Below are 17,785 nucleotides of genomic sequence, written 5' to 3'. Positions count from 1 at the left end.
CAAGTGACCAAAACGGGGGGTGAATTGGCGCGTACGGTGACAAATCGGTCGAAATCTTGTGTTGTGGGAAGCGAAACCGCGGTTGCTAAACCTCTCTACTGCTGTAGAGAAAGTATGTCAAACTGGAAACGTGGTACCTGCAAAACATTAGCTACTAGGATAGAGGTGATGAAAAGTAGAGAAGGCAAGAAAGAAAGGAGCGAGCCGGAGCTTTGGTTTTGAATCACTTACAGTGCAATGAGCACGGAACCACGTAAGTAGTCTGCCCTCCGCTCCTGGGTAGCTACTGAGATGACCCAAGTGACAACAAAGATGATGGTGACTTGAAACGTATTGAAGATAATCGTGGCGTCCCACTCCATCGCCCAGCTCAAAAGGTTGAGCATAGGTACTACTACAAGAAGCATATGTGAATTTGCAGCGAGGGCGCTATGCGATGCTTGTGCGCTCTGACCAGAATATGACTGTGACAATAGAGACAATGTGGTTGATAGACGAGGTATGATTGGCACACAGAAAAGTGTTAGGGGAGCCATTGCACCAGTGGGTAGATGCACCAAGTTCTGGAGAAGGGCATTGCTGCAGAATGCGGTTGCTATCCCGGATAGTAGTGCGCTTGCGAAGGCAACTCGAAGTCCAGGCTCAAGGTTGGCTCCATCGTCCTCATCCGGTTCCTCGCTGACGTAGAAGTCCGCATGCGAGTGTAGCTCGAAATAATGTGCCAGCAGAGATATGCAGATCCCAAATACACCGGCACCCCGAGTTACGGTGACCGCTATGTCTAGGGTATTATAAAAACCCCCGGCCATCCGGATAGTGCTTGGAAGGATTGTGATCAATGAGCCTACGAATGTTAAGCTCACTTGGATGGTGGTTGGGACTTCAAACAACCATGACTGGCGATGTTGGATTCCATGTGCGATCCAAAGCATACCTAGAAGCTGTGGAGAGATGTAAGTATTAGTTCTTGCTAATGCTCAAGTACCAGATGTGGAACTTGCCAACAATCCGTTGTATAGCAGGGCAGACAGGATAATGTTGCTGACAAGATCCTCCTCATTTTCCTGAAGCCCGAATATACCCATCTGAATCGTGAAAATTTAACCTAAAGCTCTTCAAGGTCATGGTTTTCCAAGCTATTGCACTTACAAATAGCTCCACCAAGCTTGTTGTGCCAACGGCCATGTTTCCCATATGGTCTCCAAAGTGTCTCAACCGTGAGACGGAGACGCTAAACAAACCGCAAAGAGGAATCAGGCTAGCCAGTGCACAGCAAGTTCCAATCCAAGGGCTCCAGCCGGCGGGTTGCGTGGCGAGTGCGAATGGTATTGCAAGCAGCAATATGTCAGAATAAGCCTTTCCGGTCAAATAAAAGCCACGCTCGAAGCTTCTCGCTCCTAAAATCGAATACTGAAGATAGAAGAGAACAGTTGGGGTTGTGAGATCAGCTTGACGAGAGGGGCTGGCCTGATGGAATGGAGGGGGTGGATTTAAGAGATGGGTTGATTCTCCCAGCAAACCCTCGACTGAGGAAAAATGAAATGCGTTTCGACGTAACCTACGGTAGTGTGGCTGCTGTTTCACAGGCTCGAGCACAGCTCGCAGCTTGAGCCTAGTGTCTTTGATATCATCTCGATACCATTGCTCTGTGTACCGGTGCGCGTACTGTTTTGTCCTGTACTGGTTCTGAGGTAGGAAGGAGAGCAAGTCCAGGTGATAGATCAGCTCACCGAACCCCAGTGCGAGCCTTCGATTCCTGAAAAAGCTGAAACAGGGTGTCTGTAACGTCAAGGAGTTGAAATGGCGGTCCCTATACACTCTGCGATCTGGGTGCGGGAGATCAAAGACGTCCCAGCCTGCGGGTACCTCGAACTCGGCATCGTCCTCCCTCTGATCCTGTTCAAACTTGTCGAGAAGACCGATTATTTTGTCGTTCTCCAAGGACAAAGACCGAGCATCTTCATTAATGGTACGTCTTCGGATCTCCAGTGCCCTTGCGTATGCCGTCTTGTTCTCGGAATCCATCGCTCTTGTGTTGAATCCAGCTTGGATCAGGATGCCAACAGCCACATGGCATCCTGCCTTGACGCTTTCATGAAGAGCTGTAGTTTGAAAGCCCGAGTCATCACTGCTTGTGGACTCCCCAAAGCGATCACCCAGACCTTGGCCGGTCATGAACCATTTGAAAGACTCGTCCTCTCTCGACCTACCAAGAAGTATCTCAAACAAAGTAGGTAGTTGCTCATCTTCCGAAGAACCGATACTGTGTAGAATTGAGTAGAGAATGGTTTCGGTGGAGCCAGCGTAGATGCGATCAACTCGAAGACCTTTTTCCAAAAGAATCATCAAGTTGGAGGCTTTGCGTGGTGTCATCCTCAACACCCATGGCATGCGTGCAAGTGTCATACCGTCTATTTCGCTCTTACCGAGTTCACCCCGGCAGAGCCACGCCGTAATGCTACTGTCGAGGTCTCTGTAGAAAACTCCTTCAACAAGGTTCGTCGTGTCCAGTGCGGACGCGAGTCTGACCTTGTCCCAACAACATGGAAGGAACCGACTGCGAAGTCGAGCGATAGCGTAGAGCTGAGCGTCACTGCGGGCTAACGTCCAGTTCCACAATAGCGGACTAAGGTCGTAATGTCGACCTGAGGGATGATTCAAGATATCGAGTTCTTCTGCATTTATGCGCCGTATTCCCAAGGAAGAAGAGAGCTCTGCGCAGAGCTTTTCGCAGGCTATCTGCCTCTCCGACTTTGTTCTGGACATGGACCGAATGGTAATTCTTCGTACGATAAGCAGGATGCAGACGAGTGCGAGGCCAAATAGTGCGAGGACTCCTTGACTCAATGCCGAAAAGCTGGGCCATAGCATAAGTTATATTGCAACACGAAAAGATTGAGTAGTACTCACAAGCCATGTAAAACGGATGTCAAGAGTTCCCACACCTTCCTGACCCTGGATGTGGTTGTTTTCCATTGATGAGACCATAGATCGACGAGCCTACTGGTAGAAGAAGCAAGTTTCATCAGAAGAGTTGGTTCATCAACGATGATGTCGATTGATGGGAACCTGTCACAGTCAAAATAGACCCAAGGATGCTTCTCCCAGAGCAAGGGGTCGTGGTGCACAGAGCTGACCAAAACGTTCAGAATTCGATTGAGCGACATGTCTTGATCTTGGGCATAGGCGTTGGAGTTTGGCTTGGCCTTCTTGGTCAAATCGTCCTTGGCTTTGCGGTAAATGTCCTCTTCCCGGATTTGGAATCTTCGATCGGCGAGAAATGTGTCACTGCGCTCCATGAAGACACACCATACGACCAGGCCATAGGAGAAGATATCACAAGAGACCATGTCCCCTTTGATGACACGGCTGCTTCCTGGCAAGGGCGTCCATCCCTTGGTGCCAGTGTACTCTGTCGGCTCGCCGTCACCATCGCCGACTGCCATCTTCAGGCTTGAATGGCTGAAGTCGCAAATCTTGGCGGTCCATTTGTCGTGTTGCTTGGACACCAGGATGTTGCGTAGTTTCATGTCGCCATGTATGATGTCTGCCCTGTGCAAGGCGTGAAGTCCACGTCCGACATCGAGACAAAGATGGCGATACATGTCGAATCGATTTGGATCGTGCTTGGATCTTTTGATGAACGTCTCAAAATCAAACTCGGCTCTTTCCAGAAGGAGCAGCGGTATGATTGGCTCGCGGTAATCTTTGGGATTGAACGTTTCCAACGCATCCAGGTCAAGGGCCCAGCCAATGAGTTTGACAATGTTTGGATGATGGCGCACGCGAGGATGGGAAAGGACTACAATCTCTTGTCGGATGTAATGGAGCTGCTTTCCGAAGCCGATGGTGCTGGTATGCGAGCCTGCGGAGGACTCACGTGACTGTGAAAGTGGTGTATCCAGCTGCGCTTTCTTGACCGCGATCTTACTCAGATTTTCCAGGCCCTTCTGGAGGTGCTCGGTTTGCCTGGCACTTTCATCGTGTGTCAGGTCTCGCAGAGCACCAGAAACCGCGGATATCCGGCAGGTGCGTCCTTCGCCCAGGTCCGTAGAGAACTCACGCGAAAGGCGGACGAGAACAGGCCCTTCGATTTGAGATTCTCGAAGAAGGTTTCGGACGTCGGAGAATAGCCTTAATGGATCCGAAGGCTTGTATAGGCCGATTGAGCTGAGAGTTTGGTAGCGGCTCCGTCGGTCTTGGAGCCCCACTTCGGGATCCATGTTAGCTGGTCGGCGCTGAGCGCGAAGACGGTAAGGCGAGGGACTGCGGCCTCAGTCGCGGCGTAGAGGTGCAGCGGTCATGAGGAACCCTATCAAGACCTTCAGGCTCTTGCACTCGTGGAGCGAGATGTCGTGGAAAATCAAGTGGGATGTTGTGACAGCAGTCCTCGGAACGCGACGCAATGGTCGCAGAACAAAAGCCTCGCAGCTCAGCTTATGGTTAATTGCGTATGCAGAGTTTTGGGGGCCGCGGGCATTGAAACCGAAAGCAGAACGTGTTGCAAGCCACCATCCATGACCCCTGCACTCGCCTACCAATCAGGCACGCTCCTCTGATGAAACCCATCAGCTACGGCGACGCGTGTAGGCAACCATATGTTGTGTCACCCATAGCGCCTAGGCAGCCGTGTGAGTTCCGATCAACAAGCAAGTTTCTTATGGTGCTTCCTCCAGCGTCGCATACCAAAGCCTGCTCCACCTCATTTAGCACGATATGGATCCGCTAAGCATAACAGTGAGCACCGTGTCTCTGTTCAAAGAGGTACTTCTCGTGTCTAGATTCATGTAAGTTCGCAGAACAATGGTCGACATGTCACTAAAGTGCTGTAGCTATCGAAAGATGGAATCTGCCAAGGACGCCCAATCTGAGAAGGATGATCTCTGTGCGCAGTTCGAACTGGAGGTCTTGTTTCTCCAGTCGCTTGGCCATGTCTTTCAAGGTGGCATTACCAAAAACCAGGCAATTGACACGGTAACCGAAAACGCGCTCCTGCCATGCAGAACTGTGCTGACCCTGTGAAGAGATGGATGAATTTTCTGCACAGGACGCTGGAGAGAATGAATGACGCGTGTTCGGCATACCGCACGCTCGCAGCAGAGAAAGATGCAGACTATCAGAAATACTCGCCATTCCTCAACAGCACTGAGCACAACACCAAGATTGACTTCGACGTCGACGCGCCTTTGTCGTCCAAGAAACGTTTCTCCATTGGTCAACTCCTGGGCGCGGGTGGAAAGGTCAAAGACGACCCCAAGTGGGACTGGAAATGGGCTTTCATTGGCAAGCGCAAGTTCGAAAGCCTCATCCGAGAGTTCCAGAGATTGAATGGACGACTGAAAGATATCCTACCTCTCGCAATCGCTCACATGAGCCCGTCGAGGCCGGATGAGAAGAGTGCTGCTCGCTTGGGATTGAAGCCCCATTACCATCTGAGAAGCCTTGCTTCGCAACAGCCGGCAGGCGTAGGGAGTTTTCTATTGAAAGACAAGATGCTCGAGGTGGACGAAACCGGTCCGTCGGTCGTGGTAGGCCTTCTGTCTCGGACCAAGAAAAAGACGGCCGGCCTGGATGCAGTACTTGTGGAATACAAGGAGTACGCACCTGAACAATCATCAGACAGGCAGCTCTCTCTCCACAAAGAGGGCTTAGCGCATCTCGCAACACTGCTCAAGTCAGCTGGAGAGTGCGACCTGGCCACCCTTCCTTTCAAGGGCATCATGGAGCAGGACCGACAACACAGGCACGCCTTCATATTCGGGTTCCCAAAAGGCACGGATGATTCAGTCCCGCCACTATCGCTGAATTTCATGATTTCGGAAGGCAAGAACGAGGACCGGCTCGATCTCGACCAGCGGTTCGCGGTTGCGCAGCGGCTGGCCAAGAGCATGGGCGTACTGCACGCAGACGGATGGGTGCACAAAAGCATCCGATCCGAGTCCATCCTTTTCTTCCGAAGCCGCGATGGCCGATCCCTACTGATACACACTCCGTACGTGACCAACTTCGAGTTCTCGCGGCCCGAGGGCCAGTACACGGGCGAGCAGCACTTTGTGGAAGACGAAGACTGGCAGAGGAACTTGTATCGACATCCAGAGCGACAGGGAATGCCCACATCCAGCTTCCGGAAAGAACACGACATCTACGCGCTGGGAATCATCCTGCTGGAGATCGGCTTGTGGGAGGAGGCGGCCAGCATCTATCGGCACCAAAGGGAGAAGGCGCCGAATGCTCAACTGCGCCCAACCCATCTGCAGAACATCTTCTTGAAGAGCGCCAAGTCCCGGCTGGCCCATCACATGGGAACGAGGTACTTGGAAGCTGTTCTTGCCTGCATCGATGGGGAGTTCGACGGTGCCGCGGCCGAAGCAGACTTTCCGATGATTTTCTACGAGAAAGTGACTGAAAAGCTGGAGCGGCCTTTTGACAGCTAATCGCCGGCTCTTCCACGAGGCCCGAACGGGCACGAGGAAAAAGGGCGGGAATACCGCATGTCCGAGACTTGTCTGTCAGATTCCCAGCCCGGGAAAGGATGTGGTAGCACTCACGTTGTAAGACAGGGTGGGACGATGAGAATAGTTCCCCAACGAAGAAGAAGGCGAGGCAGCCGGTGTTACGGTGGTACAGTTTCAGACGCTTTCGACCGCGAGAGCGATTGCGGCGGCTCCCGAGTGCAGTGAGCAGTGTATATTGGTGTTGAGCAAAGTCCCCCGACCCCGCGCCGCTGCCCCGCCTTTTGTCATCCCTGGCTGACGCCATCGCCGCGTTCCGCACACATCCCCCTTCCTTCCGCCGCAGCAACGCTCTTACAAACCACACATCCGCCCAGCTCCGAGCCCTCTTATTAAGCCCCCCAGCGTCCGTCCATCCGCCAGAGCCATGCACCCACCCCAGCGACGCCCTCGCCATCGCCCTCCACCACCTACAATCCCACAGCCGCTCAACCCGTCCTAACCAGCAACACACACCCCACAACCAAACCCAACGAACCCACCAAAAACAAACCCCTCTCCCCTCCCCCCCGCCGACAAAAAACCAAACCAAAAAGAAAACAAAACAAAACCCACAAAAAAATGCCCCCCACCAAGCCCGCCCCCCCCGCCGACCTCGCCACCCTCGCCCACACCCTCCTCACCACGGGCCCCGTCCGCACCCTCGCCGCCGCATCCAAGCGCATCCGCGTCCAGCTCGGCGGCCGCGTCGTCGCCGACTCCACCCGCGCCCTCTACGTCTGGGAGCACCCGTACTACCCGTACTACTACCTCCCCGCCGCCGACTTGGCGGAGGGGTCGTGGAAGGTCGTGAAAGAGGTGGAGGGGGGGAGGGCGAGGATTTTGAGTTTGGGTGGGGGTGGGGACGGGGGTGAGGGCGGTACGACGGAGAGGGTTGTGGCGTTTGGGGAGGATGTTGGGGGAGAGGCAGAGGGGGAGAAGAACGGCGGCCCGGTCGGCGGGGCGGGAATCGCAAAGGAGGGCGGCGACGCCATCAGGGCGCTGCGGGGGATGGTGCGGATCGAGTTCGGCGCGGCGGACGCGTGGTTCGAGGAGGACACGCGCATCGACGTGCACCCCAAGGACCCGTTCAAGCGCGTCGACGTCGTGCTGTCGATGCGGCCTGTGCGCGTTTTTGTGAAGGGAACGCTGGTCGCGCATGCGACGTCGGCGTATCACCTCTTCGAGACGGGGCTGCCGCCGCGGTACTACTTGCCGCCGACGAGCGTGGATCCGGGCGTGCTGAGGCCGAGTGCGACCAAGACGAAGTGTCCGTATAAGGGCGAGGCGGAGTATTATGACGTTGTGGTGGGGGAGGAGGTGGTCAAGGATGTGGTGTGGTTTTATCGGAATCCGACGCAGGAGAGCGCGTTGATTGTCGGGGCGCTGTGCTTTTATAACGAGAAGGTGGATATCGAGTTGGATGGGGAGATGCTGGAGAGGCCGAAGACGCTGTTTGGGTGAGGGGGATGCAGTGAAGATTCGGGGATTGGTCGGATGGATTGAAATTGTGTCTGGATTGCTGGCATTTACTGTCTTTTGAGGGCGGGTGTCTGGACTTGAACGTGCGCGTCGCTCGTTTGGGTGGTTGGAAGTTCAGTTTCTTTTTCTTTTTCCTCCATTCTCATGGGGGAGGATTTGGGGAACTGCGTATTGTACTTAAGTCTCCTTGCATGACTGATGACCTTTTACCGGGATTTGTAATTCTACTTGACGAAATTGGCACTACGAGGAGTAGAGATGCGGAACAAGAAGAAAGACGCCGTCATCTTTCTCACGACGGTGTATGCTACTGATGTATGGCCTCACTCGGAGCGATTGGGTGGAGAGTGCGCAAAAAAAAAAGATGACCAGAAGGATTGACCTGCATCTCGATACAGCGCAAGCATCTGACGGAAATTCGTGGCCAGTTCCCAGCTCTTGGACGCCCCCATGCAAGCAATCAGTCAGGAAGTTCCGTGGTGCCTTCTTGTAGCCTTACCCTAACGATGCATGCCAGGAAAGAACAAAAAGAAGATTGGCTCTTTCCGCCCCTAGAATTACCAAGTTGCTGTGCAGTGTAGGGATTTCGGATACTTATCCGCCGAACGTTCAATTCCCCCAAACGTAGGCGGGCTTGGAGAGCGGGGCGTGGGGGTGGGGGCCACTTTTCTCCACCCACTCAAACCCCGCAGAATGACATTCATTGTCACCTTCAATGCTGTTTCATTCCATACATCTCTAACATCTGATCAGCAAGGTAGCCATCATGCCATTCACCGACGCAACCCTGCCCGAAATCCCCGAATTCGACGCCCTCACGCTGGACCCCCGAGGGCCTCCCGGCAACGCGTGGGGCCTCTTCGGCGACAAGGACGAGCTAGGCATGCTGAATCTGCTGACGCCCGAGACTGTGGCCGCGGCAGCAAAAGAAATCAAGACAGGCATGCGTTTCTCGCTGGACCTGCCGCTGAACCAGCCCGCGTTTCCCAGCTTCGGCCGCCAACCCTTCCACCACGAGATCCGCCAACTGGGCGACCGCACCGTCAACGACGACATTGTATCATTCAACACGCAGTCAAGCTCGCAGTGGGACGGCTTCCGTCACTACGGTCAGCATCCCCCCTCTCTCCATTTCCCAAGAACACCACCCCGGGCGCTGATCACGCCCCACAGGCAACCAAAACCTGAAATGCTACTTCATGGGCCACACCCAAGACGACATCCTCAAGTCCGACGTCATCGGCACCAACGGTAAGCACCTCACCATCCCCCTCCCGGGCAGCCGGCATACACGTACACACAACCAAACTAACCACCCCCCGACCCCCGCGGTCGCCCTCCCCCCCCCACCACAGCCTGGCTCCACACGGGCGGCATCCAAGGCCGCGCGATCCTGCTCGACTACCCCAGCTGGGCCTCGTCCCAAACGCCCCCCCTCCCGCTCCCCTCCCCCTTCACCTCCACCGCCATCCCCCTCTCGCACATCCAGCGCCTCCTCGCCTCCCGCCGCATCGTCCCGCGCCGCGGCGACATCCTCCTGCTGCGGACGGGCCTCGACGCCGCGCTCAAAGCGCTCTCCGCCGACGAGCAGCGCGCGGTGGCGACGCGGGCGGAGGCGGATTTCGTGGGGCTGCAGGCGGGCAGGGAGACGCTGCGGTGGTTGTGGGAGGCGGGCCCGTTTGCGGCGGTGGCGAGCGACGCGCCGAGCTTTGAGAGGGCGCCGGTGTTGGGCGCGCATGCGGAGGAAGGGTTTACGCTGCATCAGTGGTTGTTGGCGGGGTGGGGGTGTCCGATTGGGGAGTTGTTCGATTTGGAGGGGTTGGCGGCGGCGTGTGAGAGGGAAGGGAGGTGGGAGGTGTTTTTTAGTAGTGTGCCGTTGAAGGTGAGTGGGTGGTCTTTTTTCTTGTTCTTTTTTTTTTGCTTTTGGTGGGGACTGGGATGGGGGTTCTTTTCTTTGCTTTTTCTTTTTTCTTTTGTCTCTTTGAGGAGGGGAAAGGGGGGCGGTTGAGAGAAGTGACTGACCATGCTGATGACGGGGTTCTTATTTAGGTTCCTGGAGGCGTTGCGAGCCCGCCGAATGCGGTCGCCATCATGTGAAGAGGATGCGTGGACGCGGAGGCGTGGAGGGGGTGGGTTTGGTTCCGGTTTGGGGAAGTGGTAATCCTTGGGGCGGCAAGTTCAGTATTACGGATTGGCCGATAGAAAGCAATAGACGCTGTCCGGGATTAACGAGATAGGAGTGTAGTGCCCACGTATCAAGTTTTACAGATCCATCACAGTTTGGGGAGATAGAGTCTACGAGAAGGCGACTGCTACATATACAACAAGGTGGGATAGAGGTTAGAGGGAGTTTAGCATTGAGCAGTGAGTTTCATCCATGACCGGTCTCAAAGCTTTGCCTCATAAATGTAATGCTTTCTTGGTGGCGTTGAGAAACTTTTGCTACCTGGTACTCTGATGAACGTGATTCGATCGACCTAAAGATGCCTTTGTCCCAGGGCGAGCATGACTTTGATCGCATCATCGATGATAGGTGGTAGCTCCTTCCCAATTGATTTATAAAAAGCGTGGATCTTCAAGACCCTGGCCACTACAAAACCAACGTCAAGTCTTGAACTAATAACTCAGAGCTGATGCATACAACCGATATTCCGGTACATACAGACTCCTACTGGCGGTCGAGTGGAGAGTTACTACATCTTCATCAAGCCCCCTGTGCATCCAAATGGGGTCCACCCTCCATCCGATCACCACCCCTTCCACGGATACCACACCTCGCGCACGACATCCTCCTCATCCACGACAAAATAATAGTAATGCGCCGCCGCCGTAATACACGCATGCTGAATCCACAACCACACCTTCTCCCCCACCTCAAACACCTCCTCCACGCCCTTCTCCCCTCCGCCCTCCCTCACCAAAATCCCATGCTCCTGACTCAACCGCCCCACGCACCACTCCCTCCGCCCAACCACCTGCGCGAACCCACTCAACGGCCCCGCCTCCCTCGCCAGCGCAATCACCCCCGCATTCACCAGCGCCTCGCCCCTTTCCGGATACACCGAGCACACCTCGGCCAGCACGCGCACCGCCTGGTCCGCCTCGGCGACGCACGCCGTCCCCAGCTGCTGCAGGTCGTTGGCGGGAAAATTCCCCGCGTGCAGCTCCAGCGCGAGCGGGCGGCGCCCGCCGGCCACGAAGCCCGCGTCGCGCACCTCGTCCTTCAGCGCCGCGACGACGTGGGCCGTCGGCGTCGAGCCGAAACTGACGACGACGGGTGCCGTAGCGGCGGGGGCGTCGTCGTCGTCTGCGCCGCTGGGAGATGACAGCAGCTTGGCGGCGGCGAGCGCGGCGCCGACTTCGTCGCGGAGGACGGATTGGGCGGCGGAGGGGTCGCGGGCGGCGTAGGAGTGGCCGGCGTGGCAGTAGAAGCCGTGGATGTGGACGGCGTGGGGGGCGGCCTCGGCGGCGCGGATGAGGGCGGGGAGGGCGGGCGAGGCGAGGGGGAGGCCGGCGCGGCGGGTGCCCATGTCGATTTTGATGAAGCAGGACCACGGGGGCGTGGAGGGGTGGGCGGCGGCGAAGGCGGCGAGGTGGGGGATCTGGGACGGGTGGTCGAGCATGAGGAGGATTTTGAGCGGGGGCGTGGTCGAGGCGGCGAGTTGGGCGAGCTCCGGGAGGGCGGACGGCCGGATGGGGAGGCCGTAGAGGACGTCGTCGAGGTGGCCGGAGGCGGCGAGCGGGAGGAGGCCGCGGATCTCGCGGATGGTGGAGGCGACGGCGCTGCGGGAGACGGTGCCGAGCATGAGGCGGGTTACTTCTTCGGACTGGGGGTGCGGGTTAGCGTTTGCGGAGAGTCGGTGCAGGCGATTGTACGCACCTTCAAGGTCTTGACGTGAGGCCTGAAGCCGATGCCCAGGGTCTTGACATCGTCGTGTAGTCTCTTGCAGTTCTTTTCGATGACGGGCTTGCTCAGGACCAGGGACGGGGTGGGCAGGTCGAGGGCCGGGCGGCCGATGAAGGAGTTGAGGTAGTCCTTGGAGACGTCAACCATGGTTGTTTGTTTGTGGCGTCTGGTCTGTCTGGGGTGGGTGTCGGTATTTAACATGAGATAGTCGTGGCCGCGTGGGGTTGCAGGGCTCGGCAGCCGACATGTCCATGACCGGCCCGACGTAGGGCGGGTCCGTCAGCGTCGAGATGCAGTCAGCACTCGCCATCATCATTGGCAAATCGGCTCAAATTTGAAGCGTGGCCCTGAGAGCATCACGCGCTCTTATGGTCCAGAAAAAGGGCCATTGCCCTGCTCCGGATCATGTTTGAGCCTCGCGATGAGTCTCGTGGTGTTGGTCCTCGAATCGGCTTCTGTGCCCCGAGCCGATCGCTGCCGCCGAATGCGGGGCCGTGACTAATTTTACCATCTTCACCCCCTTTGACTCATGCTGCGCTTGAACTTTTAGTCTGGAGCATCCGGTTATTACACGCACGTACAATATCATCTGAGCAACTCTTCTCCATTCGTCTTGTCTACTTCTTTCCCCGAAAAGGCTCTAGAAGCGATCCCTCCTCTAAACACTTCAGTTTCAACGAGAGAGCGTAAAGGCAGAAGCAGAGCAAAAAATCAGCTCGAGTGAGAGAAAGAGAGAAGAGAAAAACGAAAAACCAGCCACCACCACCACCACCACCAACAACAACAACAACAACAACCCCCCTCTTCCACCCACGCGCCCCATCCATCCATCCATCCATCCATCCATCAAGCTCCGCTCCCACCCCCTTCCACCAGCCCAACCTCAACTTTCTCTCACCCACATACCAACTTACGCCGCATTATTCGCCAACACCAAGTTCCCCCCACTAACATACGCCGAATTCCTCGTCAACACCCCACTCACCGCCCCGCTCTTCACCGCCGCCTTCATCCCGCTCGGGCTCTGCCTGAGCCCCGCGTTGCCCACCGCGAGATACGCGACCAAGCCCGCGACGTGCGGCGTCGCCATGCTGGTGCCGCTGAGGCTCTGGTACGAGTTGGCGCCGGCGTTGGACGCCGACACGACGCCTTCTCCGGGCGCGAAGACGTCGACGCAGGGGCCGGTGTTGGAGAAGGATGACACGGCGTCGTTGATGTTGGAGGCGCCGATGCCGAGGACGGTGGTGGAGCCGGTGCCGCCGAGGGCGGCGGGCGATTGCGTGCACGCGTTTGTGGCGGAGTTGCCGGCGGCGACCTTGGGGAGGCGGGTTAGTGGGTGGGTGGGGGAGGAGGTTGGGGAGGGGCAGGGGCAGGGGAGGGGGAGGGGTTCGTACGACGGTGTGCACGCCGGCGCCCGCGAGGTTGCGGACGGCGGTCTCGACGGCGGTGGAGCGGCTCTGGAAGCCGAGCGACATGGAGGCGACGGAGGCGATGAAGTTGCTGGCCGACTTGCGCGTGTTGTGCGTCGAGGCGACGTAGTCGAGGCCGGAGATGAGCTGGTGCGTGTCAGCGTTTCTTTGCTTTTCTTTCGCCGGTGGAGAGGGAAGGGGAGGGGAGGGTTTCTTACGCCGGTGGAGGTGCCGGAGCCGAGGTTGTCGAGGACCTTGACGGCGATCAGGTTGGCGTTGGAGGCGACGCCGACGGTCGAGCCGGCGATGGTTCCGGCGCAGTGAGTTCCTTGATGGAGGAGGTCAGTGTCGTTGCGCTGGCATGGGGGGAACATAGCAGGGCAGTTGTATCGAGAGGCAGGACATAGACCCGGCTCTCACGAAGACGAAGAAGCCGTGATGGAAAAGACAACAAGAGAGAAAAAAAAAACGTACCGTGCCCATTGTCATCCGTGTTGGACGAAAAGACGGTGTATCCGGCCCTCGCCCGTCCGCCAAACTCGGAGTGAGAAGTGTAGATGCCCGTGTCGACAACATAGACATCCACGCCACGGCCGAGCGCCGTGTCGTCGTACGTGTACGTGTACGTCCTCGCGCTCGCGCTCCCCGACACCCTCGCCGTCTGCGAGATGCGCTGCAGTCCCCACGGCGCGCTGCCGCGGGTGGCGAGCGCGTAGATGGGGACGACGGGCTCGACGACCAAGACCTCACTCTTGGCGTTGAGGAAGTCGGCCTCCTCCTGGGTGAGACTGCCCGAAAAGCCCTTGAACAGCGTGTTGTTGTACGTCGCCTTCACGTCGTCCATGTCGGCGTTGAGGTTGACCTCGGCGAGCAGGGCCGCCACGTCCGCCTCCGGTGCCGCGACGAGGTCGAATTCCTTGGTGTCGCGACGGACGCGGTCACGGGCGGGCGCGGCCAGGACCGCAGTCAGCGCGGCCTGGAAGGCGAGGAAGAGCGAGGCCTTCATGATGGTGGAAAAGGCGGGATGGGGGGTAAATGGAGAGGAACCGGTTGGAAGAAGAGATCCTGAGGACTGATCGCTGCTGGAACTGAGGATGATGGTTCAAAGCCCGTGGTCTTCCCTAGCTTTTATACACCCTCCGCGAGGCCTGCCCGCCATTTTTCTTTTCCTTAATGCCATCGCATATCTCGCGTAGGTGATGGAAGTGAGCACCTTGGTGTACCGCTCCGTACTACGCTTGGCGCGCGATTGCCTTCTGGGAAAGAGACAAAGGTTGGACTGCATGACAGTATTGGCTTGGCCTGACTTCGTGATGGAGGAGAGTCACGAAGTCAGGCGTTGAAGAAACAGCCAAGAGCCGTCCAAGCCGTGACGGGATCAAATGATACGGCCACGGCAGAGAGCCAAGGGCGGCTTACCGCAGGTACTGCTTCTTAATGCCCCGATTAGTTGCCTGTTTTGGCCGGCGAAGACGTGACTACCGCCGCCTGAGGCGTGCGCCACTGTGGGGATACCGTTGCCGCAAACCCATCGCGGCGGCTGGCCACGGGCTTGAGCGGCGTGTCTGGGTAGCTTGAAAGGGAAGGCGGAAAGCGCGAGAGTGCTTTTTCAGGGCCGGACGGGGTAAGGCGGGCGAGCCTTGGGGCGTCCTCGTGTAGCGCTTAACGCGCGCGGCATCAAGTCACAGACGTCAGGACCTCCGTCCACGCGCAAGACAAGAACAAAGCATAGATTTATATCTCAGCGGTGAGACTGATGATCGGACCCATACGACTACATTGACGCGTAAGCTTATTGTGATTGCCTCGGGGCAGCCTGACGGATCTGTGTTACAGACGAGGTGGGACGAGCAAATCACTTGTCGACGACAAGTTGCCGCAATGTTGAGATAATGCAAGGTATCGGCCATGTCCCAATAGCAGTCTGGTAGTGTCTGATGTACTTTGCGGACGAGTCTCGGCGCAGACCGCTTATCGGGCAGGTGGGCAAGGCCAAGTGATTGCGGCCCGTCGAAGGCGTCATCCTTGGCATCCAGAGAGCCAAGCTTAGTCGAATCCTCTTGAACAGGTCTTACCTCGAAGTCGCACCTGATGGTAGGCCTTGGCAGAAGCATAGTATAAGGCATGGCGGACCTTGTTGGTGTGAAGAAGGAAGTTGGGTTTGACATGCAGCTGTGGCGTGGGCCGTCACGCGGCGCTTGGGATGGTAGACCTGCCGTTTTGGGATGATAAGGCGCTCTATCGTGCCTGCAGCACCCTGTCTCAATAATTCCCTCAGCTGCAAGATGCGTAAGCACCATCGGCTATCGCCTGGGCTGGATTGGCATACTTCAACGCTTATGGGCCTCGCCTCTCTCGAGCATCCCAGGCAATCTCAGAAGTCCAGACGTCGCGGAATAGCCACAGCAGTCGAACTTGTTGAAAACTCCGACGTAGCGAGGGGTATATTGAGAAATTAACGATAGCTTCAATGTCTGTACTCCGTCCGTTTTTATGGAGAGACGCGTCCATGGGGCATTAGCGAGTGGCGCCGGTGCCGTCTTTTCCTTCCTCCCACGACAAATGCACAACGCCTTCATCTTATCGATTCAATCTCCTGTCAGATTCCCTCTCATCGCCCGCCCTGTATTCTCCTCGCCTCTTCCGCATCCATCTCGACCGGACTTCTTCCGATAACGCGCGCATCCGGACTTCCCACCTGATGAATCTCATGATCGCCAGGTAACTCTTGGGCGAACTCGGGGGCGCCCGTCTGGCGGTTGTAGCCCACAAACGTCAGGTGCTCCTGCGGGGGCGGGGAGCTGTAGCGGGGCTGGTTGTTCGCATTGGTGAAAGCGGTGCTGTCACTCCAGCGAGCCGGGTTCGCGGGCTTCTCCGACCCCAGGGGCGGGCTCCCCGGCATCGTGGGCGGCGGGCTGCCGATGCGTGACGGTGTGTGATCCGACCACGGTGGCATCGAACCGCCACCGACGGCGACGCCGCCAGGCTGGCTGCCGTGGTCGCCGATTTCCGAAATGGGAGGCTGCGAGTGCGCGTGCTTGAAAAACTTGCCGTACGCCCGGCTGCGGCCGACGAAGAAGAAGAGCGCGGCCGCCATGACGACAAATGCAACGGCGCCGACAACGATTCCGGCAATGGCGCCGCCCGAGAGGCTGCTGCTATGGTGGCTGGAGCTAGATGATGACGATGAACCCCCTCCTTCGGCGGGCCAGGTCTGTCCCGGTGCCAACTGATACACAGAGTCCATGGCTTCGGTATGCTGGTGGGCAAATGAAGAGCCATTTTGCTACATGACGTCAGAGTGTGGGACAGAGGGCGTTGCTTTTAAGAGCACTAACCGGGTTTATTACGCCTACCATGCCGTTCGGCGAGCATGAGTCCAGCGCATCACAGTAGAACCAGATGGGTTCTGTGTTGTTGACGGTGAGATTCCATGTTTTCCTCTGTCGAATGATTAGTAATTTGTTCATGTATTTCTCATTGAAGAGGCATCAGAAGGTCTCTTCAGTGCAGCTGATGTCTCAACAGGGTCGAGGTCCGTGCGAAGAAAGGCTGATGGTCTGAAACATTTTGACGTATGGTGACGATTGCTCGTGCATGTTTGTCAAGACAATGGCTTTATCATGCAACCAGATGCTTCAGACATTTCAGCCGCGCGAAATGTGGCGCTTACATTTGTGAAGTTGTCGATCAATTTGTTCCCGGAGAAGAAGCCCTGGTAGTCTTCATCGGCATGGTAGAGTTCCCAGGGCACGCACGGGTTGCAGCCAGCGGGACCGCATAATGAAGTGTTGTTTGAATACTCTCCGCGGATGACCGAGTGGTTGGTGGGGTAGAAGTCGAAGACGACGATGTCGCCAGGGTCAGCGTAGGTCGTGTTTGGGGTGAAGTTGTGGCCATTGGCGCCGACAGAGACGGTATGGGTGGCGGCGAGGCTGCCGGTTGCCAGGCCCAGGGCGGCGACGGTGGCCAAAAAGCGTCTCATGGCTGAAGTCGAAGGGCGCAAACCCTAGGGAAGCGCGCGACGAGAGCAAGAGAGGAGCAGGCGGCTACATGAGCAGTGCCGGCAGATTGACAAAAGCGGGGGCAGGGTGCAGGGTGGGTGCAGGATGGGTGCAGGGTGGGTGCAAACAAGGCGGCAGTTGGGCCATGGGGTTTTCTTTAACAGGCTGCGCCCTCGGGGCTGCCGGATCCCCCCCATGCGGCTTGCACACACAGGCGCAACCGCGTACCGAGCACGCTTGGCGGCTGTTGGAGATTCACAGGTGTGGGCGCTAGGCCGTCGTAATGCTCACTGAGTGTGGCATGGCGGGCGGTGGCGTGGTCGGTCTGCGCCTAGCCGACGCATGTCAGACGGAACACTTCCTCAGGCCTGACGGCCAGCGAATGCAAGTGCTGAGCCCGGGCAGGGATGTGGGAACCTCCAATCCTTCGACGGCCGCCAGCATCCTGGGGGCTGATGGGGGTGCCACGTTGGGATGCAACGGCTGGGTCCG

General features: G+C 57.2%; 7 protein-coding genes across 7 annotated transcripts; 3 read left to right on the top strand and 4 right to left on the bottom strand.

The window, feature by feature from the left end:
• Positions 1-85: 85 nt before the first annotated feature.
• Positions 86-4,223, bottom strand: BKCO1_2800053 (serine threonine protein kinase; the record flags this gene model as incomplete). The annotated part of the gene is made up of 4 exons (XM_020273703.1): positions 86-137; positions 232-941; positions 1,150-2,857; positions 2,911-4,223. The coding sequence occupies 4 exons, from the start codon at positions 4,221-4,223 to the stop codon at positions 86-88; spliced, it is 3,783 nt and encodes a 1,260-aa protein (XP_020129924.1).
• Positions 4,224-4,716: 493 nt separating this feature from the next.
• On the top strand, positions 4,717-6,434 carry BKCO1_2800052 (het-s domain protein; the record flags this gene model as incomplete). The annotated part of the gene is made up of 3 exons (XM_020273702.1): positions 4,717-4,787; positions 4,833-4,974; positions 5,025-6,434. 3 exons carry the CDS (start codon positions 4,717-4,719, stop codon positions 6,432-6,434), a joined length of 1,623 nt encoding a protein of 540 aa, XP_020129923.1.
• Positions 6,435-7,073: 639 nt separating this feature from the next.
• On the top strand, positions 7,074-7,955 carry BKCO1_2800051 (uncharacterized protein; the record flags this gene model as incomplete). The annotated part of the gene is made up of 1 exon (XM_020273701.1): positions 7,074-7,955. One exon carries the CDS (start codon positions 7,074-7,076, stop codon positions 7,953-7,955), a length of 882 nt encoding a protein of 293 aa, XP_020129926.1.
• Positions 7,956-8,739: 784 nt separating this feature from the next.
• On the top strand, positions 8,740-10,070 carry BKCO1_2800050 (major facilitator superfamily protein; the record flags this gene model as incomplete). The annotated part of the gene is made up of 4 exons (XM_020273700.1): positions 8,740-9,082; positions 9,147-9,224; positions 9,329-9,855; positions 10,023-10,070. The coding sequence occupies 4 exons, from the start codon at positions 8,740-8,742 to the stop codon at positions 10,068-10,070; spliced, it is 996 nt and encodes a 331-aa protein (XP_020129925.1).
• Positions 10,071-10,720: 650 nt separating this feature from the next.
• Positions 10,721-12,027, bottom strand: BKCO1_2800049 (alanine racemase domain-containing protein; the record flags this gene model as incomplete). The annotated part of the gene is made up of 2 exons (XM_020273698.1): positions 10,721-11,800; positions 11,854-12,027. The coding sequence occupies 2 exons, from the start codon at positions 12,025-12,027 to the stop codon at positions 10,721-10,723; spliced, it is 1,254 nt and encodes a 417-aa protein (XP_020129997.1).
• A 763-nt stretch (positions 12,028-12,790) lies between these two features.
• Positions 12,791-14,295, bottom strand: BKCO1_2800048 (peptidase s8 s53 subtilisin kexin sedolisin protein; the record flags this gene model as incomplete). The annotated part of the gene is made up of 4 exons (XM_020273697.1): positions 12,791-13,195; positions 13,275-13,436; positions 13,508-13,617; positions 13,764-14,295. 4 exons carry the CDS (start codon positions 14,293-14,295, stop codon positions 12,791-12,793), a joined length of 1,209 nt encoding a protein of 402 aa, XP_020129998.1.
• A 1,605-nt stretch (positions 14,296-15,900) lies between these two features.
• Positions 15,901-17,274, bottom strand: BKCO1_2800047 (extracellular serine-rich protein; the record flags this gene model as incomplete). The annotated part of the gene is made up of 3 exons (XM_020273696.1): positions 15,901-16,575; positions 16,628-16,732; positions 16,963-17,274. The coding sequence occupies 3 exons, from the start codon at positions 17,272-17,274 to the stop codon at positions 15,901-15,903; spliced, it is 1,092 nt and encodes a 363-aa protein (XP_020129990.1).
• Positions 17,275-17,785: the final 511 nt, after the last annotated feature.

The sequence above is a fragment of the Diplodia corticola genome (assembly GCF_001883845.1).
Source record: "Diplodia corticola strain CBS 112549 chromosome Unknown scaffold28, whole genome shotgun sequence".
NCBI classification, from domain to species: Eukaryota; Fungi; Ascomycota; class Dothideomycetes; order Botryosphaeriales; family Botryosphaeriaceae; genus Diplodia; species Diplodia corticola.
This window is presented reverse-complemented; position numbering and strand designations above follow the sequence as displayed.